At 40.9% G+C, this 24,541-nt stretch overlaps 2 protein-coding genes, 1 long non-coding RNA gene and 1 other non-coding gene across 5 annotated transcripts in view; 2 read left to right on the top strand and 2 right to left on the bottom strand.

Annotated features, from left to right (window-relative positions):
- si:dkey-219c10.4 (high affinity cGMP-specific 3',5'-cyclic phosphodiesterase 9A) overlaps window positions 1-3,521 on the top strand; it is a 36,495-nt gene extending 32,974 nt beyond the window's left edge. The window contains exons 12-14 of the mRNA XM_061841495.1: window positions 1,945-2,049; window positions 2,232-2,378; window positions 2,490-3,521. Of these exons, the coding sequence (XP_061697479.1) occupies window positions 1,945-2,049; window positions 2,232-2,378; window positions 2,490-2,681 (444 nt within the window). The 3' untranslated portion in view covers window positions 2,682-3,521. The remainder of the gene's footprint in view (window positions 1-1,944; window positions 2,050-2,231; window positions 2,379-2,489) is intronic.
- A 5,875-nt stretch (window positions 3,522-9,396) lies between these two features.
- On the bottom strand, window positions 9,397-12,096 carry LOC133512151 (uncharacterized). Its single transcript, XR_009798111.1, has 3 exons — window positions 11,234-12,096; window positions 10,775-10,857; window positions 9,397-10,560 (listed from the first exon to the last, which is right to left on the bottom strand). It is a non-coding gene; the product is annotated as an uncharacterized LOC133512151 (long non-coding RNA).
- Window positions 12,097-14,630: 2,534 nt separating this feature from the next.
- LOC133511807 (glycerol kinase-like) overlaps window positions 14,631-24,541 on the top strand; it is a 31,173-nt gene continuing 21,262 nt past the window's right edge. Inside the window, exons 1-2 of one of the 2 annotated variants that reach the window (XM_061840758.1) lie at window positions 14,631-14,819; window positions 15,418-15,825. In XM_061840758.1, the coding sequence (XP_061696742.1) occupies window positions 15,772-15,825 (54 nt within the window). In that variant the 5' untranslated portion in view covers window positions 14,631-14,819; window positions 15,418-15,771. Of the gene's footprint in view, window positions 14,820-15,417; window positions 15,826-23,461; window positions 24,096-24,541 lie in introns of those variants that run through there. The other variant, XM_061840759.1, reaches the window with a different exon arrangement.
- trnap-ggg (transfer RNA proline (anticodon GGG)) lies at window positions 17,459-17,531 on the bottom strand. Its single transcript has one exon. It is a non-coding gene; the product is annotated as a tRNA-Pro (tRNA).

The raw sequence follows: 24,541 nt of genomic DNA, 5'->3' as shown, positions 1-24,541 counted from the left end.
AACGCTCTCCATACAACCTCACTGAGCTCGAGCTGTTTTGCAAGGAAGAATGGGCAAGAATTTCAGTCTCTCGATGTGCAAAACTGATAGAGACATACCCCAAGCGACTTGCAGCTGTAAATGCAGCAAAAGGTGGCACTACAAAAAATTAAGGCAAGGGGGCCAAATAATATTCCACGCTCTACTTTTCAGGTTCTTATCTGTTAAAAAAGTTGAAAATAGCCAATAAATTTCATCCCACTTCACAATTGTGTCCCACTTGTTGTTGATTCTTGACTAAAAAATTACTTTTGTATCTTTACATTTGAAACCTGAAATGTGCCGAAAGGTTAAAAACTTCAAGGTGGCCGAATACTTTCACAAGGCACTGTATATGAAATACATAAAAATTCCAACACAATTCTCCCCTTTTGATTATCCAATCAATTTAGATTTAATCAAAACTCAAGCTAAAAGCCAGAAAATTCTCCTTAAACATATTTTTAAACATTAATGATTGAAGTTAAAACAAAAAAAGGGGGAAAAAAAACATCAAGGCAGACTGAGGCAGACAGGAATAGGAAACACGGCCATCTCCGTAGTCGCCAATGACATCCAGGCAGTCAGATTGAGGGAAGAGGTCAGGAGACACTGAAGAGTAAAATTATGCATCACGAACAAATGGTATGTCAATAAAGTGATAAATCAAGAGACAAAACAACACAACATGGAAAAGATGATGAGCAACAGGACAACAAACCATATCACGAATCCAAGCTTAGTCCAGTGACAGCATGTGGGTTTGCAGCTGCATGCAGCGTGAAAGAACAAACATAGCAGTTAAAATGATATTCAGAATGAGCTACATGAAGGGAATATAGAAACCAAAGATTCATGCTGTAAGAGATGCAATTAACAAAAGTAGTATAACTGCTCTATCCACTGAGATTGTCTATTATGATGTACTGTAATTTCTGGACTATAAGACGCACCTGATTAAAAGCCATACACAGTACATTTTTAAAGGAAAAAACATTTTGTACATACATAGATCACACTTGTCTATAAGCCGCACATGCCCACGTTGAAACATGAGATATTTACAAGAAAGACAGTACACAGAAAGAGTTTTCAAAGTCTTAATAATATACCTTAGCTTTTCTTTCCAAACATTGCCTGTGACTCACAGTAACACAGCAGCAATACAGTAGTAACACAGGACTAACAGGGTTGGGTAAAAAAAACATACCAGTAAAAGCCACTAAGACACTGCAGTAACACGGCAGCAACACAGTTCTGCTTTTATTACCTCTGAAAGCTTTTTTCACCTTTTTACATTGCTCCAGTTCTTCCCGCTGCCATTTCCAACGTCTCACCATCGATTCATTTATACCAAGTTTATGTGCAGCAGCTCTGTTTCCTTCTTTATCAGACAGCTTGTTTGCTTTTAACTAGAAAGCTGTGTCATATGCACTTTTTCTTGCATTTTCCATGATGGGGGTCTGTTCATGCTAATTTTATTCATGCACAAAGTGCGACGTTACATTAAACTTGCATCTTCATTGACACATATATTCCACCTGTCTCACGCTTACATTTTCTGCTTGAGTGCCCCTGGCGGCCGTGACAAAAAAATGCATAAATTAGTCGCATCATTGCATAAGCCGCAGGGTTGAAAACGTGTGACAAAAGTCGCATCTTATAGTCCGGAAATTACGGTAGTTCCAATTGTTAAAATTTTAGTAAGATTCCTAGTATTTGTGTGCAAGTTTGCAGTGTTTTGATGTTAAGGATTAGTTTTTCCAGAAAGTTTTCAGACTGCAAAACCTTGTGTAAACTAAAGCCAAAACAACAGCTATTTCACTTCAAGTGTGTATTGTCAAGACTAATTGCCCAGTACATTAGCTAGCTTGAATCTTTTTTTTTTTTTTTAATTGAGCATTTCTTTGTTCACTGTGTATCCAGCTTATGATGATTCTGATCAAAGTGAGTGACATCTCCAATGAAGCACGCCCCATGGAAGTTGCAGAGCCCTGGCTGGATTGTCTTTTACAAGAATTCTACAACCAGGTGACTTACTTGTATTGCATACTGGGGACAAATGTCACTTTTAGGGGTTTTATTGACTACACAAAAAATTAAAGATGTGCGTGCTGTGATGAAACGTAAAATTAACTTCTCAAGGTGTACTTTAAAGGATCATACCTTTTGTGTCACCAGTTATTGTTTAATAAATTCTGTTTGCTCCTCAGAGTGACATAGAGAAATTAGAGGGTCTCCCTGTTACCCCTTTCATGGATCGGGACAAGATAACCAAACCTTCATCTCAAACTGGCTTCATCAGATTTGTGCTTTTGCCGCTCTTTATCGAGTTGGCCAACCTCTTTCCCTGCCTGGAGGTAATGCAATGTCAATACCACATGACGTTCCAAAAGATGTATCAACCCTGGTTTTGGGGAATCTGCTACATTACAATTATTGGTTGGCATTTTTTGATTTAAATCCTGCAGCAACAAATCGTTGACCCAGTGCGGAAGGCCCTTGACTACTACACTGAGATGGAGAAAGCCTTGGCGAGAGAGAAACAGGACCGGGCACCATGTGAAAATGCAGTGAAGATCAAAGACATCCCAGTGGCCCAGTCGACCACAGATAAACGCCAGAGCTCCGGACTCGATGCCTCAAAACCAGACACACAGTGAACTATCAGATTCAGAATAATCTTTATTGGTTAAGTATGTTAAAAGACACAAGTTGTCAATGATAGTTGTGGCAGCTCTAATACTACAGCAAATAAGCCACGATCACTTAATACACACTTGGACATAAATACAGTGGTGCTTCTTTATGAAAATAATCTGTTCCGGAAGTCATTTCATAACGTGATTTTTTTCGTAAGTAGAAGCGTATTTTACATGTAATTAGCCTAATCCGTGCCTAGGCTGATATGAGTGATAGTGATGACATTATCGGGGAACATGATTATCAACCCTAACAAGTAGAGGTGATTAGGTATCTTTCCACTGCATCTATGGATGAAGCTGCCCTCTACAGGCACATCTGTCAAGAGGAAAAAATACCCTAAAAAGAATCATGGAAGAGATGGATGAGGCCTCCTTTTCACTCCCAGGGTCAAGGAAGAACAAAAGGGCAGGGAAGAAAGAAAAAGAAGCCAAGAGAATCTGGAAGGATCTAGATAATTGAGGAATTTTTGGTTCCTGATTCTCTTTGCAGCCCCAGATAGTCAAGACACCCTTCCATTATTACAAAATGCTCCTCACTGATGAGATGATTGAACATCCAGATCCAATCAAAACCAACCCTAATGAAGATTTGAAGATTTTCTGGATATGCTGCTTTTAATGGGCGTTTTCAACTTGCCAGCCATGGGAGACTACTGGCACGCTGTGTTACATTTTTACCTCATTGCTGATATAATGCTGAAGAGGAAATTCACGCTGTTATGACGTTACATTCACTTTAATGACAACCAGCAGTCTGATGGCAGCCATCCATCCATCCAGCCATCCATCCATCCATCCATCCATTTTCTTAGCCGCTTATCCTCACGACTCTCGCGGGCCTGATGGCAACCCTGACAGATTTTATAAATCCATCCTGTGTCCTCATCCCATCTCTACCAATAGGGTAGTTTAAGTCATGATGTCTTTAAAAAGGCACAATGGCTGGGACTCGAAGCCAATACATTGCCAATAAACCCGACAAAGCAAAGCAAATTTATTTGTATAGCGCATTTCATACACGAGGTAAATCAGTGTGCTTTACATGATTAAAGACATTTGAAAACAAAGAGCTAAAACATTTAAAACAGCTTAAAAACACTAAAAAATGACAAACAAAATATTTAAAAAAAGACAAAACTGCATACAATGCAAGTAATATGATCAAAAAGTGGATGTATTCTAAAAAGCATGAGAAAAAAAAAAGAGTTTTCAACTTGGATTTAAAAACATTCACATAATACATAACATATAACATACAATAATAGCTAAATGTTGCTTTACCATGTTTGCTTTGGACTCTGCGCTCCACTATTTGCCCTGAGTTAGTCGATCTCAGAGCTCTACTGGGTTTGTATTCTGTAAGCACTTCTTTCATGTATTCAGGACCTAAATCATTTAGTGATTCATAGACCAGTAGCAGAACTTTAAAATCTATTCTAAAGCTGACTGGAAGACAGTGTAAGTACTTTAGAATTGGGAGTTATATGCTCTGACCGCTTTGTTTTGGTCAGAATGTGAGCTGCAGCATTCCGTATGAGCTGCAGCTGTTTACTACTCTTTTTTTGAGAGTCCAGTCAGAAGACCATTACAGTAGTCAAGTCTACTTGAGATAAAAGCATGGATGAGCTTTTCCTGGTCTGCGTAACACAGACAAGACTTCACTCGAGATATGTTCTTTAGATGGTAGAAGGCCGTTTTTTTGATTGATTTGATATGATTGTTGAAAGTCAGGTTGGAATCAATCAGAACACCAAGGTTTCAGACTTGTTATTTGGTTTTTAAAGCTCGAGAGTCCTGGTGTTTAATAACAGCAATTCTCTTTTCTTTATTGGCAAAAACAACTGTCTCAGTTTTGTTGTGATTTAGTTGAAGAAAATTTTGGCTCATCCAGTTATCTGATCGAGACAGTGGCACAATACCTCAATTGAACTGTAGTCATCTGGAGATAATGCTAAATATAACTGTGTCATCTGCATAGCTATGGTAGTCAAAATTAAAGTTTTGAAGAATTTGACCCAAGGGTAGCATATACAGGCTGAATAAGAGAGATTCAAGACCTGACCCTTGATGGACCCCAAAGGTCATTGCCATTCCCTGACACCGAGGACCTCCAAGGGTCACAAAGTAGCTCCTTTCCTCCAGGAAGGACCAAAACCATTAGAGGACGGTTCCATTTAGTCATCCCCACATTTTCAACCTGTTTATCAGTATATTGTGATCTACTGTATCAAAAGCCACGCTGAGATCCAACAAAAACAAAATTGACACCTTTCCTGAGTCAGTATTCAAGCTTATATCATATAGTACTTTAACACGAGCAGATTCTGTACTGTGATGAGTTCGGAAACCTGATTGAAATTTGTCCAAAAGTCTATTTAAATTCAAGAAATTCCTGAGTTGATTAAAAATAACTTTTTCAAGAATCTTGGTTATGAACGGGAGATTTGAGATGGATCTATAGCTTGCTAACATGGAATCGTCCAGTGCTCTGTTTTTTTAGAAGAGGCTTAACAGCAGCTACTTTAAGAGCTTTGGGAAACTTGCCAGACTTAAGTGAGCAATTGATTATTTGCTGAAAATCAGGTAGCACTGACTTCACAATAGTTTTGGAAAAGTCAGATGGTATTGAGTCGAGACAGCTCGTTGATGGTTTCAACTGCTGAACAGTTTTCTGTACAGTTTTTTGGTCAACTGTATCAAATTCTGACAGGTTAATAGAGTTTTCTCTGGGTCGGTTCCGATGTGAGATCATTCTATCGTTTTGCTGATTTTTGCTGGCATTTGACCTGATGGATTGTATTTTTTCACTAAAATAACGGGCAAAACTCATTGCATTTGTCCATAAACTGAGTCGCATAACTCATTTATGTACCATTCCCTAATAGAGATAGAGGTTGTCTGAACTTTTGGAAGAATCTGTAATTCAAAAAAATACACTAAAATGGTTAGAAATAGCCATATACTTAACGTCAATCGGTAGAATTTCAACATCCTGAGATGACCTAGTCTAAGATGTGACCTTGATTGTGAGTTGGACCCTTAATATGTTAAGAGAGGTCAAATGTGTCTAGTATTCCAGAAGGTTCTTTGGATGTTTTTTTCCATGTTATTGTCAACATGAATGTTAAAGTCCCTTGTTATGACAAACAGTACAAATAACTGACAGCAGTTCTGAAAAATCCTCCATAAATTTTCCATTGTATCTTGGAGGTGTATAAATGATTAAAATGACAACCTTTGGGTCACCTTTAAAAAAAACAGATATTCAAAAAAGCTAAAAACACCGAGTATAATTTCTTTACATTGAAATAATGATTTAAAAATAACAGCAATACCACCACCTTTTTTACCTGTTTGACACTTGTTCATAAAATTTAAATCTGATGACGTTGCCTCATTTAAAATGGAATTACAGCTCCTTTCTGTTAACCACGTTTTGTTTAATAACAAAAAGTCCAGACCAAGGTCGCAATGATGTCATTGATCAACATTGATTTGTTAACCAGTGACCTGATATTAAAAAGAGCTAGTCTTGCAGAGATGGCTGGAGAGAATGGTTTGATACTCACATTTTATCCTCACTAAGTTGGAAGTTCTACTTTTTTGGTGCCATATCTTTTTGACCAACTTTTTGTCCCTTGTAATTACAGGGATGAAAAATGCCTGATCTCCATAGGGGTCTGAGTTATTCGAGAAAAGACACAATGAATATCAGTCGGATTTACAGATAGTCTTCATGGGTGGAGGAGGGGACTTTCGCTTCTTAGTGGATGGTTTTTTCAGGCGAGCGGGGATGGGATGATCTTGGCGTGGTATGGGCTGGACTCCATCGTTGACAATAGTCTTCATCCTATCCATCAGATCCAACATTGCATTCAGGGTGGGAGAGGGGGAGCCAACATCTACTGCAGATTGTATGGTTGTTGTAGTCCTAGAGGGGAGATTCTGAGGTGTGGATGACTCCAATGGGGCAGGAAGAGGTGTGGGAGATTTAAAGTGCTGTACCTTGCCTCCTGCCCATTGACAGCTGGGATAGGCTCCAGCCCTCCCCGTGACCCTTGTGAGGATAAGCGGCTAAGAAAATGAATGGAGGGATGAATGGATGTGTAGCTTGAGGAAACTGACCACGTTTTGGATGGACATTCCCTTGTGGATTATGTCGCACACAGATCAAACAAGCCCTACTTTTTCATACAAGTTAAATCCATGGATCATGTAATGCCTTTGTACCAGGGCTACCATTCCCCCTGTTGAGACCTGAGACTTCCCATGGCTCAAGATTGCCGCCCACTTAAAAAATGTTTTTGGTAGAATTTTTTTTTTTTTTTTTGTATCTGTGCTGACATAATTCCCATTTTATAATGTAGTACCTTATTTTTTCCACATTTTTAGTTCTGCTGGTAAGCTTTGTTGTTGCATTTTGTTTAACACATCATCTCAAAGTATGTCTTCATTTGTTACATGGTCAGCTAATCCCATAAAGGTTTTGCTGCTTCTTTTGCTGTTTTATCTGTAAATCCATTTCCCAATGATTCTTTGTCTGTATTTGATCTGTGTACTGCACATTTACATATGGCTATTTCTTTTGGTAATTGAACTGCTATGAGCAAATTTTGTAGTAGCTCTGCATGTGTCACTGTGTTCCCTGTAGTTGTCGCTATTCCTCTATTTTTCCAGTATTGTCTGTGTAGATTGTGATACCACTGTGAATACAGCAGCATCTGGTCAAAGATTGTTTAAGACTGTCCAATAGTATATTGTCTGTACAGTTCAGTCGTCCCAATCCAAATCTGGTTCTTTTTCTGTCCAATCAGGAACATTTCGTACTACCAAAACAAATTGTCCCAAACGCTCCCACTCCTGTTGTAATGACGTGTGTGGTGGTGGCCATTCCTTGCGTAGTGCATTTAGTTTGTCAGTCAGTCTTGTTCCTGTCACCACGACTGATATACCATCTGAGTACAGATAATCATGATTTTGTCTGGTGTGGGCTGTTATAAGTTAATCTTATACTACATTGTCACATGCAATGAGTCACTTCCTACGTCATTTTGTGGTTGTTCAATCACATCTTGAGCTGTTTGCAGCAAGAAATCTCCTGTTCTTGTGGGAGGTTTGTTTGGAATATGTAAGGTGTAATAATAGACCGCTGGATTCCTATTTTGTAAGATATTTAACTTTCCTCCCAGTAAATCCTTTTTTTTTCTTTTTACTTCTATTTTTCCTGTCAGAGAGGGAATTAAGCGCAGTCCTACTTTCAGCAAGCCATCTCTTCCCAAAAAACGTATGGGACAAATTAAAGTTGCATTTTGGGAGCATTAGTTGTTACATTTTTGATGGGGAGATGGCTGCTCTCTTCCTCATCTGCGGCCACAAATATTAAATGTTTCGCATGAAGCTCCATAAATTTTTCCTCTCTCTGTCAGAAAGGTGTCAATTTTCTTTTTCTTATTTTGGAGCACTCTTTCTGCGCGTAGTGCTTGGTTAACGTAATGTTACAGGTTGCCAGTCGGTTTGTCAACCCAATGTTTTTCAATCCATTGTTTTATAGGATTATTTGAATTCACATGGAGTATTTTTTTAATTGCCCTTGATACACACTCCCTGGAGTGTGATCCTCAGGAATGCTTCTGTTTGCTTTAAAACATGCATTTATTCCAATTCCATATTGTTCAAATGGTTCATTGTTGTTTTATTTTGCTCTTCCAATGGCAGAACAATTTGGGTTTTTTTTTTTCTAAATCTAGCACAGGTGCGCGATATTAACCCTCAAACTCCCTGCTGCTGTGAGAAAGTATTTTGCTGTCATCCAAATTTATTGTACTTCCACACCATTTAAGTGGTAAGATTTTCTCAAGTCTTGGGTTCCCTGGATGAATTATGTTACATCAACTTTATGAGATGTGATACCTTTTATGGCCATTTTCACATCATCTTGAGTCCAGCCTTTTTTTGTTTTATTTTTTTCGCATGTGTGTGTCTGTTTCTCTAATTTTATCCTGCAGGTTAACTATATATATTTTTGGTGTGTATGTTGAGCTGGCCAGCAAAGTCATATTGTGTTATCCACAAATTTAGATGTTTTGTTTTAGTAGGACATTTGCTTTCTAAAAACTTCCAGTCCTTACACATTATTATTTTTTTTATAGTTGTGTTTCAACTATTTTGCTATTTATCAACTATTTTGCCATTTGTTTTTCCCCTGTTGGAGTCAGTGGTTCACCTAGGGTGACTATACTGACTTCCCCCTGAACAGGGTGACAATTACGTTCCGTTTAAAGTAATTCTCAAGCTTTTACCACAAGTGGTGGAGAATTCTTACCTCTGCATCCTCAAACAGTTGTCACTCAATTTCCTGTTCAAATGAGGTAGCGAACCTCCACTCACACTTTTACACATACACACGTTTGACGGAGCTCACGTACAGGACACACCTTGCCCTTTTCTCAGTTTTATAAACTAATTAGTCTAGTCGATAGGGACTAGTATTCTTGTGGTTTGGTTCTGCCGTCGTCACCCAGACGCGCATTCACTCATTCCTCATGACTGTGTGAGTTTCCAACTCACCAGAGATGTCTTTACTTCCTTCAGCTTCTTCTCAACCCGCAGCCTCCAGACACAAAGTGGAGGCCCAGTCTCGGAAAGGGTCTCAAGTGCCGTGGCCACGGTCTTTGCCTGGACGTCGAAACAGCCCCTGGAAACCTCAGGTATCTTGAGATCCGGCTCAAAGGACCAAGTAAATGTCAGGTTTACCAATTAGACATTAATTAAACTGGACAAAAAGGAAGCAAAGACACCAGTTCAAGTTTGACAGCTCGCGAGGAGAGAGGAGAGGAACTGTCTTGTACAATTTACCACTGCACTCTGATTATCCTCTCCTCAGCACCTCTATTTATTTAGTTTCATAACATCCCTATTTACATGGATTTTACAAAAAGACGGATGAGCAAAACATAGTTGGAAACGGTGTACTTGTTTGTGTGCAATATTGCTGAGTACATGTGTGGTCATCATTTCTTTAACAGGCAGCAGTTCTAACAGTTCTGATGATTAGATGTTTTTGTTCTTGCTATCTCCTGCTAGGAGACTGCCAAGTTATCTAGGACAGAGCAAAGCATTTCTTTATTGAAAGCGAATGTATGATAATTACGATCAATTATTCCTACACTATGTCATTAGTAAAACAGTACTTTAGTGTTCCTTACACTGCAAAAGCATTTCACATCCTTGATGGCTCCATCACCAACTATTAATGTTGGGGGTCCCAATCTTTTCTTGGATGATTTAATTTCACACCTTTCAATGGTGGGGCAGGATGAGCATTCTTGACCTGGGTCTTGTAAGAGTCCCTCAAATCTATTTGTAAGTCTGACGTCAATATTATACACTGAATCACATTATTTTTTTCTTGCTCTTAGCTGTAGCGACCGTCCATGGCCACTCACTTGGTGTCGAGGCGGCCTGCAACGCAGGCCAACCAGATTCTTCCGTAATCTCCGGGTGCTGTTGTGTCTTCCTTTTTAAATGTCCCATATGGTTTGACTTTGCTCCCAGTAAATTCCAGGAGAACTGCTGGGGTGTCCGTTATCCTTTCCAGAGTTCACTTCGGTCCTCATTGTTGAGCTGGGTGGCTGTCTATTCGCACACCTCTGCTCACCATTTGGAGACATCTGTAAAGTGGTTTCATTCCCATCCACATCAGGCCGGCAGTTTTTCGATTCCAGAACTGACACTCTGCAGTAGTCCTCAGTAGAGAAGGGAGGCATCTTGACGGCTGGTCTTGTTGCTAACACCAGGGTTGTGCTAATTAGCAGGCCACGCTCAAAGGATGAAACAACTAATTATCCACAAAAAAAATACAGTCCCAATGATTTAAAAGTATCCAGGAGTTGCTGCTTCTAAAATAAATTTTTAGAAGGAAAACGAGCTTATCAGCAAGAAAATAAAGTGTTAACAGAGGCAAAGCAAGCAGAGCAAGAGCAAAGAAAAAAATGTCTGCACTGTATGAGGAGCGAGAGAGAAAAGTGGGGCTCTAAAATGTTCTGCCATACCAGTTCATCCGTGGTCTGTTCCTCCATCAAGGGGCACCCACATTCGTCAATGTTGATCGAAGTGAGGTAGAGATGTGGCGCAGCTGTAAATAAATGCTAATACTGTTTTATTAGATATTTCATACAGACTATTTTATTTAACTCTAAATTTAAGTATGTACACAAGTCCGACCTCGTTCATTTCCATGAAATTTAATTGTGCAACACGAGTTCGTCATAGTTACTTTTCGCGGAATTTAAGTGTACACACAAGCCCGCCCTCATTACGGTCCACGGAATTCAAGTGCACGTGAGGCTGTCCTCGTTACCTTTCACGGAATTTGTCAGACTCCGCTGCCATTGACTAGTATTCAAAAGGCTTCTCCTACACAGTACCTTTGTGTAGACTGCGACACACTTTCGCGCAGCTTTTATGGCGACATTCACTATTTTTGTACCCCGTAAGAAAATTGTTCTTACCAAGACGCCTTCTTGCCCTTGGATTTCCATCAACCCTCAGATCTCAAGAACCAGTCCCCTAAACTGCGTTGCGGTGGCCACGGTCTTCCTGGAGGTAGACTCTGAAGCTGGGATCTTCAGGTATCTTGGAATCCGGCTCGAAGGACCAAGAAAATGTTAGGTTTGTCATCTAATTTGCTGGACTAATGCACAAAAAAACGAGGCCAAGAAATCATCTTCCTGATCAGGAGGATGTGAGAGACAGGCCGGTTACAGTCTCTAAACACGTTGTGAATCAGCCTCTTGTGTAGTCTTTATTTCCAAAAACACAAGGTCAAAAGAAGGGGTGAGCAAGCAAGTGAACAAAGGCACATTCTTTGAGAACGATGTGTGTGCATTGATGAAGTTGTCCTTGGTCACATCTCAGAAGATTAGGAGTAGACTGGTTCACCTGTGTGTGGGGGCTCGTCCTGTGAACAAGACTCTTTGAAGCAAGGGTGATATTTTGTCTGGCTTCATTCCTGTGTGCAAGGAATCTTCGAAACAAGGATGATACTTTGGCTTTGTTGCAAGTTCATTGTCACGTCCCATCGGAACGAGAGTAGGACCCAAATGCAGGACTCGGAAGATGCAAGGTAGTTCAAGGATACACGTTTATTATATGCAGAGGTAGGGGATCGAGCAGGCAGTTCGGTGCAGCAGCGGTAGTTGGGCGCCAGGCGAAGAGAGGAGATGAACGGACAGGCAGGAGTCGGTACACAGGAGAAGAATCAAAGCAGGCAGAAGTAACGAAGGAGTCAGGCTTACAAGGTTGGTCGGAGAACGGACGAAGGTCGGTACACACAGGTTCAATCAGGGATACCGGAGCACACGAACGGGACATGAAGATGATACGAACTGGCGCCGGCCAGTTGTCATCGCGGCCATATAAATCCACAGCATAATCAGGCTGCATGAGGCGCAGGTGTGCAGCTTCCAATCAGCGCACCTGCGGATACCCGCACAGCTCGTGCTGGAGCGGCAGGATCATGACATTCATAATAAATATATTAACAATAATTATAAGAGTTTTCAAGTTGGATTTAAAAACATTCACCTCCATGGCTGACATCAACTCAGTTGGCAACTTATTCCATTTGCCATTATCCGAGCCGCTTATCCCCACAAGGGTTGCAGGAAAGCTGGAACCTATCCCAGCTAGTTTCGGGCAAAAGGCAGACTACACCCTGAATTGCTCACCAATCTGTCGCAGGCCAGATATCGACACCATCACTGAGCAGGAATTGATCCCACGCTGCCCGCACCAAAGGCAGGTGTGTGCCTACACCATCAGTGACTCCCATATTACATTTGTGTGCATCATAAAAGCGAAATGCTGCTTCACCATGTTTGCCTTCAACTCCACTACTTGACCCGAGTTTGTCGATCAATCTAAGAGCTCTACTGGGTTTGAATTCCATAAGCATTTCTTTCATGTATTCAGTCCCTGAATAATTTAATGATTTATAGAACAGTAGCAGAATTTTAAAATCCATTCTAAAGATAATTGGAAGCCAGTGTAAGGACTTTGCAATTGAGTTAGATGCTCTGACCTCTTTGTTTTGGTCAGAACCTGAGCTACAGTTTCTGAATGAGCTGCAGCTGTTAAATGCTCTTTTTGAGGAGCCCAGTCAGAGGACCATTACAGGAGCCAAATTTACATGGGATAAAAACATGAATGAGAGTCTTCCTGGTCCGATTGACACAAACAAGCCTTCACTCTAGATATGTTTTTCAGATGGTAAAAGGCAGTTTTTGTTGTTTGATATGACTTTGTAAACTCAAGTCAGAATCTATCAGAACCCCAAGATTTCGGACTTGGTCTTTAGTTTTTAAAGATGGTGAATCCGGTTGCATATTTACTCACATAAATTCTCTTATTTTTTTAATTGCCAAAAACAATTATCTTAGTTTTCTTGTGGTTCAACGCCTGCATGAAGCTTAATCTAATGATGTATGAACTCCAAAGGCATCAGCAAAACTGTGCAGCACTAGCTGTCGCATTAATGGTAAGAAGTGCTTTTGTCATCATTGGTGAGCAACAGCAAGACTTATTGTTCTCTAAAAGTGTTGGTCTTACTTACATAGTTTATAAAATACTGTACGGCTCTTTTGAAATTATATTTTAAAATATTTGGCCTTTATGGCTCTCTCAGTCAAAAAGGTTCCCGACCCCTGGTATACAGACTGAACAGGAGGGGTCCAAGAACTGACTCTTGAGGGACCCCAAAGGTCATTGTAATTTGTTGGGATTGAGACTTGCATTGGTTGGAAAGTATCTCCTTTCCTCCAGGTAGAACCAAAAGTTAAGGTCCTAAACTATTTAAGGACCTTTCCATTTAGTCCTTCCCACATTTTCAACCTGTTCAGCAGTATATTATGATCCACTGTAACAAAAGCCGCACTGAAATCCAACAATACCAAAATTAACACAGTTCCTGAGTCCGTATTCAACCTTACAGTATATCATTTAAGCATTAAGAGCCGATTCTTGAATGTGATGAGGTCAGAAACCTGATTGAAATTTGTCAAAAAAGTCCATTAAAATTCAAGAAATTAGCGAGTTGAATAAATAATTTTCTCAACAATCTTGGCTATGAAGGGAAGATTTAAAGGTTTAATCCAGTGGACCTATATGTTATTTAAATATCAAACAAAAGTAGCTAATTTTTCATTTAAAAAATATTTTAAAAATTCTCAACACAAATAGATATGAAATAAATTAGCACCAAAGTGCACATTTTCTTCGTAATCCGAATGCCTCTGATGTCTGTTTCAAACCGAGGCTCTGTTGAAGCTGCTTCCGTGTGACATCCCACCTAGAAATCCCCAGTAAACACAATGGCTTCCTACACTGAACAATCATACAGTCATGAACCAACAGTGCGGGGGCGGCCCCAATTGCAGGACTCCAAGACAAGGACATGATGTTCAATGGGCTTTATGATAAACTAAGTAGTGCACGACAACACAGTCCAAGAAGGCAGGATCCACAAAACAAAAAACAAGGTCCGATAACTACGAGTCAACTAAAGAGCATAACAAAAGCATGACAGGACTATAATGGCGCAGTGGCGGAAAAACCCAGGATGCGGTAAAGCATACTTAAGGAACTGGCAAATGCCAGTGACAAAACTCCAACTTAAATACATGGTCTAATCACAGTGCCTCATGTGAAACAGCTGTGACCGACAACAGATGTCACAGATTAAACCGCTCAGAACCGCGTCACTGACCAATCAGAGGCCAGAGATCTGCGTAGACCAAAGCCCGTTTTTGCTCCCGCCATTTTCTCTGAGAACATTGAATGGTCCAGTATAGGTTTAGTTAGCGTTTTATCGCGTATTTGGGTTATTTAACAAAAAATATGGTTAAGAGGTGTAGTCACGGACTTTGCAATAGTGACGAAAGGTATCCTGAAAGGCTAGTTGGTGGAGTTCGATTCGTACCCTTTCCAAAACCGAAGACCCAGGACGAAAAATGCCTCCGATGGATCAAACTTTGTGGAAGACCGCATCATCAACTAAATCCATCTAATATCAACCGGAACACATATGTTTGCACGAAGGTATGCCCTATATTTGATTTTCAATACATGTCTCGAATAAATGAATTCGAAGTTCTTCGCTAGCATAACACTGCTGCGTGTGAACGATTGACACACTTATTCTTTGTTGAGCGATATTTAGCGATGATCAGACTGTACAAACGTATTGATTTCTTGCTGGCTCGCGGCCAGAAGTTTAACCAGACTGTGTTTGCACGAAGATATGCCCTAAATTTGATTTTTAATCCACGTCTCGTATAAATGAATGAGACGTTCATCGCTAGCATAACACTGCTACGTGTGAACGATTGACACACTTATTCTTTGTTGAGCGATATTTAGCGATGATCGGACTGCACAAACGTATTGATTCTTGCTGGCTCGCGGCCAGAAGCTTAACCAGACTGTGTTTGCACGAAGATATGCCCTAAATTTGATTTTTAATCCACGTCTCGTATAAATGAATGAGACGTTCATCGCTAGCATAACACTGCTACGTGTGAACGATTGACACACTTATTCTTTGTTGAGCGATATTTAGCGATGATCGGACTGCACAAACGTATTGATTTCTTGCATTGTATTGTATTTGCCATTTTTACTGTTTGTCTTACGTCAGCGAACGTGGCGTGACGTCATGTCAGGAGGCGTGGTTAAGTGCCCTGTACGGAGGGGTCAATTCAAACAGGAAAGCATCTTCCACTCTGAGACTACAACTAACTAGCACGTGTGGGCCTCTTCCGCTGGGAGCTGATTGGACAAAATGCGACCTCGCCTCCAGGTGACTAACCAATAGCAGCGTTGCTTGGACAGGTCGTACTCCCTTTTTCCGACTGGACGCGAAAAGCCCGCCTACTTGTAAATTTGACTCCCAGGCGGTCGAAGGACAACACTGCCACTGTTCTGAGCGCCAGTGGAACATCGTTTTTTTTTTTTTTTTCCCACACAAAGAGCCTCAAAAGAGAAAACAACCATGGATCAGCTCGTGGGTGCCATTGACCAAGGCACGAGCTCAACGAGGTTTCTAGTAAGTGACGTGGCAGCACGTTCTTCTTTTCACACCAGTAGCGCCTCCTCAAAGCGGCGTTTCACGGCAAAAAGGGTTTGGGAAAGTGACACGCAAATTGATGTCTGTGATAGTATTCTCTCTCTCTCTCTCTCTCTCTCTCTCTCTCTCTCTCGAGGTAGAGAACTTTGGCCTCACAGTTCTGAGGATTATTTATTTTTTTTGGTTGGCCAATTGTTTTCACAAGGCATGAGGAATTCATATACATCCTATTTCCAAATTCACTTCCAAACGGATCACAAGTTAATATATGGTATTCATTCAAATCTCAAGAAATCAAAACATGTTTTGCTGTATGCTATTGTGTGAATGCAAAACAGTCACATCCTGGCACTTCAGATCACAGATCCGTCTGGTACGTGACAAAGAAGGACCACTAGTAACCCCCCAAAAAATAAGGAACTCTGGAGACACTAGCATATGCTTGTGTTAGTTTTCATGGAATTTTTATATTAAACAGTATAAGAAAAATCCTTTGTATCCAGAAAATGTGATAAGCATCTTCAGAAAACAGGTTGCAAATCATGAAACTTAATTTTGCCAGCCAAAGATTAAAGATATTTTGTCATTTTCTCGTTTAGAAACTGTTATGAACTTTTGCTGGATAAGAACAGTCAATAATTTGAATATTTGTATCATGAAATAAATTGATTTTAAAAAGGAAATTCAGTGGGCCTTGTCTTTACTATTTTTGATCAAATCGTATGAAAATGGCCTGTGTATGGGAATTTAAAATATCATACATTCTCACGTTAAAGTAACAACACTGTTGCTGCTAAAATCCTCAACTGAAGGATTTTTTTGCATGTTTTTATTTTAAAACAAGATAAAGCAAGCAACGTTTCCTTTGGTGTTCCACTCAATTTTTTCTCTCAAAATATGCTGTTCTCGCTGTATTTGTTGTCATGTTACACGCTGAAGTGTAACGCTACCACATGTTAAAAATTAACTCTCTTCATCTGTGAGGAGGTTATCTGAGGAGGTGTTTTTTTTTTTTAAACCTTTGCAACCCCTTGTCCTACTTGTTTGAATCGGTTCAAATATTCAGTACCACTAGGAAAAACAATCAAATTCTTCAATGCTGTAAAAAAAAATCCATGTCTACTGCATCTATCTGAGAGGCCACTTTGCCCCCCCATGAAAACACTACTCTCCTTCCTGACTATGGCTGTCTTTGACAATGTAAGTCGAGTAGAGATTACTGTGCCGTGAAAAACTATTTTCCCCTCCTAATTAAATTTTTTTACCCATCACACACAAAGGTTTCAAATCATCACACCAATGTTAATACCACTCAGAGATGAAACCCAAGAAAATACAAAATGCAGTTTTCTAATGAAAATACAATTTATTAAGGCACCAAAAAAAATCTGATCCTTTCTGTCCTTCTGTGGAATCACAGTCACTGTGAGTAACCACAAATTTGGGAAAGATGAGCTCAATTACACAAGCCACACTCAAACCTGATTACCACCATACTCTTTGAATTGTGTGTTTCTTTTGGCTTGTCGCCACAGTGTGTCATCTCAGATGAATTTTTTTTTTTTTTTTTACACTTGATGCCCCTCCTGACGCAACCCTTCTCAGGGAGTGGAGGCCTCAGTGGGATATGAACCCACAACCGCTGGTTTCCCAAACCATTGCTCTAACCACTGAACTATGGGGCCTCCTCACCATATTCTTTGAATAATAATACAAAAAAAACTTAAATATAATCTTGTCAGAGAACGTGATGTAGGCTGCAAGATCTCAAGAACCAATGCATAATGCCACGATCCAAAGAATTTGAAGAAGAAATGAGAAAAATAGTGATTGAAATTCATAAGTCTGGAAAAGATTGTAAAGCAATTTCCAAAGTTTTGGGGCTCCAGCAAACCACTGTCAAAGCCATTATCCATAAATGGAGGAAACTGGGAAGAGGGGCAAACCTTCCCTGGTGTGGGCTACCAACTAAAAATAAAAACAAGAGTGCGATGGTGAGTCATCCAGGATGTCACAAAAGAACCTCCACAAACATCTAAAGGAACAGCAGGTATTGCTGGCCTCATTTAAGGTCAGTGTTCATGACTCTGGCATAAGAAAGACAAGATTGGTATCCATGGGAGAGTTCTCATGCGAAAATCCATGGTATCAGCAAAGAATACAAAGGCTCGGCTTGCCATTTAAAGAAAACATTAACAATCCTCAAGACTTTTGGGAGAAACGTTCTGTGGACTGATGAGTCAAAAATTGAACTTTTTGGAAGGTGTGGGGCCCGTTAAATCTGGCACAGCATTTGACAAAAAGAACATTATGCCAACAGTGAAACATGTTGGTGGCATTGTGATGGTCTGGGGCTGCTTTGGTGCCTCAGGACCAGGACAACTTGCTGTGATTGATGGAAAAATTAATTCTGCTATGTACCAGAAAATCCTGAAAACGAACGTACGGCCATCAGTTCATTCCCTCAAACTCAAGCCCTCTGGGATCATGCAGGAGGACAACGATCCAAACCACACCAGCAACTCCACCTCTGAAACGTTCCTAAAAAAAAAGAAAGAAAGAAAAAAAATGTTTTGGAGTGGCCAAGTCAAAGTATGGACTTAAATCCAATTGAGATGCTGCAGTGTGACTTCAAATGGGCAGTTTATGCTAGAAAACCCTCCAGTATGGTGGAGTTGAAATAATTCTGCGAAGAAGTTCCTCCAGACTGATGTGAAAGAATCAGCAATTATCGCAAATGCTTTATTTCAGTTATTGCTGCCGAGGTAATATGGATCCTTTGTGTGTGATTGATACGTGGAAAAAAAAACCCTGAAATTAAGAGGCGGGACAAATAGCTTTTCACTGCACTGTATGTTGTCTGAGTCTAGTGTGAAAAAAAATTACACATAAATTTAAATTCAAGAAACTAAAAAGAGTCCTAATCATTGGCAAGATTCAAATGTTATAATTCAGTACAATAAGATTCCAAGGGAGTATGGTTTTGAAGACACATTTTGTTAAAAAAGATAGTTTTGAGTTTAAACATTTATACCTCCAGACCACTGCATTGCATTTATTTTCAAATTTTTGAACACTAAACAATCCAGTGCAGTTTTTCCAATGTTTGCTGGGCTGCTGTCAAAAACACAATGCAGAATATTTAATTTCCATTTGACAAAAATTGGCTTGTATGAATTTGTAACATTGACATCTGTCCAACCATCGTCTGAGCCGCTTATCCTCACAAGATTCGCGAGAGTGCTGGAGCCTACCCCAGCTATTTTCGGGCAGGAGGCAGGGTACACCCTGAACTGGTTGCCAGCCAATTACAGTGCATACAGAAATGAACAACCATTCGCACTCACGATCACACCTTTGGGCAATTTAGAGTTTCCAGTTAACACATATTTTGGGGATGTGGGAGGAAACCGGAGTGACCGGAGAAAACCCGTACAGGGAGAACATCCATTTGAAACCCTGACCTCAGAACTGTGAGGCCAACGCTCTGACCAAGACCCCCCAACATGCCGCTGTAACATTACTGTAACTTTATTTTGCATAAATCACCAATTCCTTCACTTGCTGAGTTCTGTGTTAAAGTTCATCCCATGACACAAGAAGTTAAAGTTTTAACTTACCTGGTTGTTTTTAGACCCATTTCAAGATTCAAGTGGCATCTATAGTCTGCATTACACGCAGTCATTGCTTTCAAACAGATATTGTTGAACCATGACATTGACTTGTATGAATGTGTAGAGATGGTAAGGCAGTTGTTTTCACAACAGGCGCATGGATAGCAAATCTCGTAGGATGTTCACTTTTGTTGCACCGCTATGTCAGTAGCTAGCAATCTCCCAGGTATACCATATTTTCTGCACCATAAACCTCACCAAATTATAAAGCACAGTCTAAATTATGGGGTCTATTTCTGTATTTCCACATACATAATGGGGCCCCATATTGTACAGTGCATGCTAAAACATCGAATCCACAAAAAAGGTAACAGTCACAAAACTGATTTTAATTCAAATTTATTCTATATTTATTTCTATCTTTATTTATTCTTATTTAATTCAAATTTATTCTACTATTTAGCAATACTTTTTTTTTTTTTTTTTTTTTTTTTTTTTTTTTAATGCAGCCCTATGGGGGCACAAACCAGTGCAATCTGTAGGCCGGTCCCAAGCCCGGATAAATGCAGAGGGTTGCGTCAGGAAGGGCATCCGGCGTAAAAACTGTGCCAAACAAATATGAGCGTTCATCTAAAGAATCCCATACCGGATCGGTCGTGGCCCGGGTTAACAACGCCCGCCCCCGGCACTGCTAACCTGCAGGGCGTCGGTGGAAATTCAGCTACTGTGGGTCGAAGACAAAGAAGAGGAGGAAACCGGATCCAGCGTCAGAAGAAAAAGAGGAATGCACAGAGCCTACAACTGAGTGTAGGGACTTTGAATGTTGGGACTATGACAGGAAAAGCACAGGAGTTGGTTGACATGATGATTAGGAGAAAGGTTGATATTCTGTGCATCCAAGAGAGCAGGTGGAAAGGTAGTAAGGCTAGAAGTTTGGGAGCAGGGTTTAAATTATTCTACCACGGAGTAGATGGGAAGAGAAATGGAGTAGGGGTTATTTTAAAGGAAGAGCTGGCTAAGAATGTCTTGGAGGTAAAAAAGAGTATCAGATCGAGTGATGAGACTAAAATTTGAAATTGAGGGTGTTATGTATAATGTGGTTAGCGGCTATGCACCACAGGTAGGATGTGACCTAGAGTTGAAAGAGAAATTCTGGAAGGAACTAGATGAAGTAGTTCTGAGCATCCCAGACAGCGAGAGAGTTGTGATTGGTGCAGATTGTAATGGACATATTGGTAAAGGAAACAGGGGCGATGAAGAAGTGATGGGTAAGTACGGCATCCAGGAAAGGAACTTTGAAGGGCAGATGGTGGTGGACTTTGCAAAAAGGATGGAGATGGCTGTAGTGAACACTTATTTCCAGAAGAGGGAGGAACATATAGTGACCTACAAGAGCGGAGGTAGAACCACGCAGGTAGATTATATTTTGTGCAGACGATGTAATCTGAAGGAGGTTACTGACTGTAAAGTAGTGGTAGGGGAGAGTGTAGCTCGACAGCATAGGATGGTAGTATGTAGGATGATTCTGGTGGTGGGTAGGAAGATTAAGAAGACAAAGGTAGAGCAGAGAACCATGTGGTGGAAGCTGAGAAAGGAAGAATGTCGTGCGGCCTTCCGGAAAGAGGTGAGACAGGCTCTCGATGGACAACCGAAGCTCCCGGAAGACTGGACGACGACAGCCAAGGTGATCAGAGAGACAGGCAGGAGAGTACTTGGTGTGTCATCTGGTAGGAAAGGGGAGAAGGAGACTTGGTGGTGGAACCCCAAAATACAGGGAGTCATACAAGGAAAGAGATTAGCGAAGAAGAAGTGGGATACTGAGAGGACTGAGGAGAGGCGAAAGGAGTACATCGAGATGCGACGTAGGGCAAAGGTAGAGGTGGCAAAGGCTAAACAAGAGGCATATGAAGACATGTACACCAGGTTGGACACGAAAGAAGGAGAAAAGGATCTCTACAGGTTGGCCAGACAGAGGGATAGAGATGGGAAGGATGTGCAGCAGGTAAGGGTGATTAAGGATAGAGATGGAAATGTGTTGACTGGTGCCGGTAGTGTACTAAATAGATGGAAAGAATACTTTGAGAAGTTGATGAATGAAGAAAATGAGAGAGAAGGAAGAGTTGAAGAGGCAAGAGTGAAGGACCAGGAAGTGGAAATGATTACTAAGGGGGAAGTCAGAAAGGCACTACAAAGGATGAAAAATGGAAAGGCAGTTGGTCCTGATGACATACCGGTAGAGGTATGGAAGCAATTTGGAGAGATGGCTGTGGAGTTTTTGACCAACTTATTCAACAGAATACTAGCGGGTGAAAAGATGCCTGAAGAATGGAGGAAAAGTGTTCTAGTTCCCATTTTTAAGAACAAAGGGGATGTTCAGAGCTGTGGGAACTATAGAGGAATAAAGTTGATGAGCCACACAATGAAGTTATGGGAAAGAGTAGTGGAGGCTAGACTCAGGACAGAAGTAAGTATCTGCGAGCAACAGTATGGTTTCATGCCTAGAAAGAGTACCACAGATGCATTATTTGCCTTGAGGATGCTCGTGGAAAAGTACAGAGAAGGTCAGAAGGAGCTACATTGTGTCTTTGTGGATCTAGAGAAAGCCTATGACAGAGTACCAAGAGAGGAACTGTGGTACTGCATGCGTAAGTCTGGTGTGGCAGAGAAGTATGTTAAAATAGTACAGGACATGTATGATGGCAGCAGAACAATGGTGAGGTGTGCCTTAGGTGTGACAGAGGAATTTAAGGTGGAGGTGGGACTGCATCAGGGATCAGCTCTGAGCCCCTTCCTGTTTGCAGTGGTAATGGATAGGCTGACAGATGAGGTTAGACTGGAATCCCCTTGGACCATGATGTTCGCAGATGATATTGTCATATGCAGTGAAAGCAGGGAGCACGCAGAGGAACAATTGGAAAGATGGAGACATGCACTGGAAAGGAGAGGAATGAAGATTAGCCGAAGTAAAACAGAATATATGTGCGTGAATGAGAAAAGTAGAGGGGGAAGAGTGAGGCTACAGGGAGAAGAGATAGCGAGGGTGGACGACTTCAAATACTTGGGGTCAACAACAGAGCAATGGAGAGTGTGGTCAGGAAGTGAAGAAACGGGTCCAAGCAGGTTGGAACAGCTGGCGAAAGGTGTCTGGTGTGTTATGTGACAGAAGAGTGTCTGCTAGGATGAAGGGCAAAGTTTACAAAACAGTGGTGAGGCCGGCCATGATGTACGGATTAGAGACGGTGGCACTGAAGAAACAACAAGAAGCTGAACTGGAGGTGGCAGAAATGAAGATGTTGAGGTTCTCGCTCGGAGTGACCAGGTTGGATAGGATTAGAAATGAGCTCATTAGAGGGACAGCCAAAGCTGGATGTTTTGGAGACAAGATTCGAGAGAGCAGACTTCGATGGTTTGGACATGTTCAGAGGCGAGAGAGTGAGTATATTGGTAGAAGGATGCTGAGGATGGAGCTCCAGGCAAAAGGGCGAGAGGAAGACCAAAGAGAAGGTTTATGGATGTGGTGAGGGAAGACATGAGGGCAGTTGGGGTTCGAGAGGAAGATGCAGGAGATAGGCTAAGATGGCAAAAGATGACACGCTGTGGCGACCCCTAACGGGACAAGCCGAAAGGAAAAGAAGAGCAATACTTTTTTTTTTAATTCAATATTTTGTAATCCGCTAGGTGTTGCTGCACCACAGTACTCCTTGTGTGGATGGAGAGATGATGCCTTTTCATAAAGCAATAGCACCAACAGGGGCACATCCTTGAAAGTATTTGATTTTCATATCTTGGAGTATCCGTATTGCCTTTAGTCGAATGGTGACCGGAGAGACGCTTCTCACGGCTGTTCTGTTTTCAATAATTAATTGTTCAAACACATCCTCTAACTGGCCACCTCGCTTTGTTCCTGCGGGAACTGTTTCATCTTCATAGTTCGGCACAGTTCATTTTCTCTTTTTTCTTTCATTCCACCACTTCCGAATCAAAGCTTGAATTCTTTCTCGGATGCTATATTAAACATTTACAACTGCTAGCTACAAATTTTGTTTTGCAGCACACGGGTAGCATACCTACAGGAGGCATTTTGCTTTGATGTTAAGCGTACGTACTGTATGTACCATGTAATTTTCTCTGGTTTATCCCTGCCAGTGTACATAGTGTACATATTGGGTAATGTTGTCTGGTTTATCGCTGCCACCGTATGTAGTGAATGTATTATGTCCCTGCGTCAGTGGAAAATGGCCTGACAGTCAATCAAGCAGACTGCTTACTGAAGTCGGACAGGTTTTACAGATTTTGGAACTAAACCATACCAGGTAAAAAGGAGCACTGTATCATGACTACAACATGAGGCTGAACCCAAGATGCACGCTTCACGAGACCAGTTACAGTCCGGAGAGTGTATTTATTCAATTCAAGGTCGATAAACAGGCAAGCAGTCCAAACTGGCAACAGTGTTAGAATCACAAAGCGAAGAGACAAGGTCGTGAACATGGCAGGGTTTGGTACACAAAGGCTTAAAGACATTAACATGGAATTCTGGGACCGTGACATCAAGCTACAACAATCTGGCGAGGGACCAGCCAACATGCGTGGGAATATACACGATCAACAGTAATCAGCGCAAACAAGAAGCAGGTGGGTGCGTCTGGTCACCGAACCAGGTGCGCATTAGGTCGAGGAAGGACACGCCCATGACACACTGTCGATTTTTGAGTAAAATTAAAGGCTTTATAGTGTGGAAAATATGACACCTGGACAACAATAACAATAGAGAAGCTCACAGACATTGGAGATGCATTAGTATGGCAGGACCAAAATAGAGTAAAATATTTTTTAAAGTCAAATGACTTACTACAACACTGCTGTTGACATTGTCGATTTAACTAATGCCACAGTAGTTCCACTGTCGAAAAGTGCTCCATTTTACAGTTTATATTGGAATCTTTGATAAAACCTTTATTGTGGGTCTCATGCGTCATCCACATAATGAATGCTGGCATCTTCTTTCTAGAATATTACTCTTTTAAGTTGGGTGCAGCTGTTGTAACTGAACTGTTGGGCTGCGCAACTGGTTGGACAGT

The sequence above is a fragment of the Syngnathoides biaculeatus genome, chromosome 14, assembly GCF_019802595.1.
Source record: "Syngnathoides biaculeatus isolate LvHL_M chromosome 14, ASM1980259v1, whole genome shotgun sequence".
NCBI lineage: Eukaryota > Metazoa > Chordata > Actinopteri > Syngnathiformes > Syngnathidae > Syngnathoides > Syngnathoides biaculeatus.
This window is presented reverse-complemented; position numbering and strand designations above follow the sequence as displayed.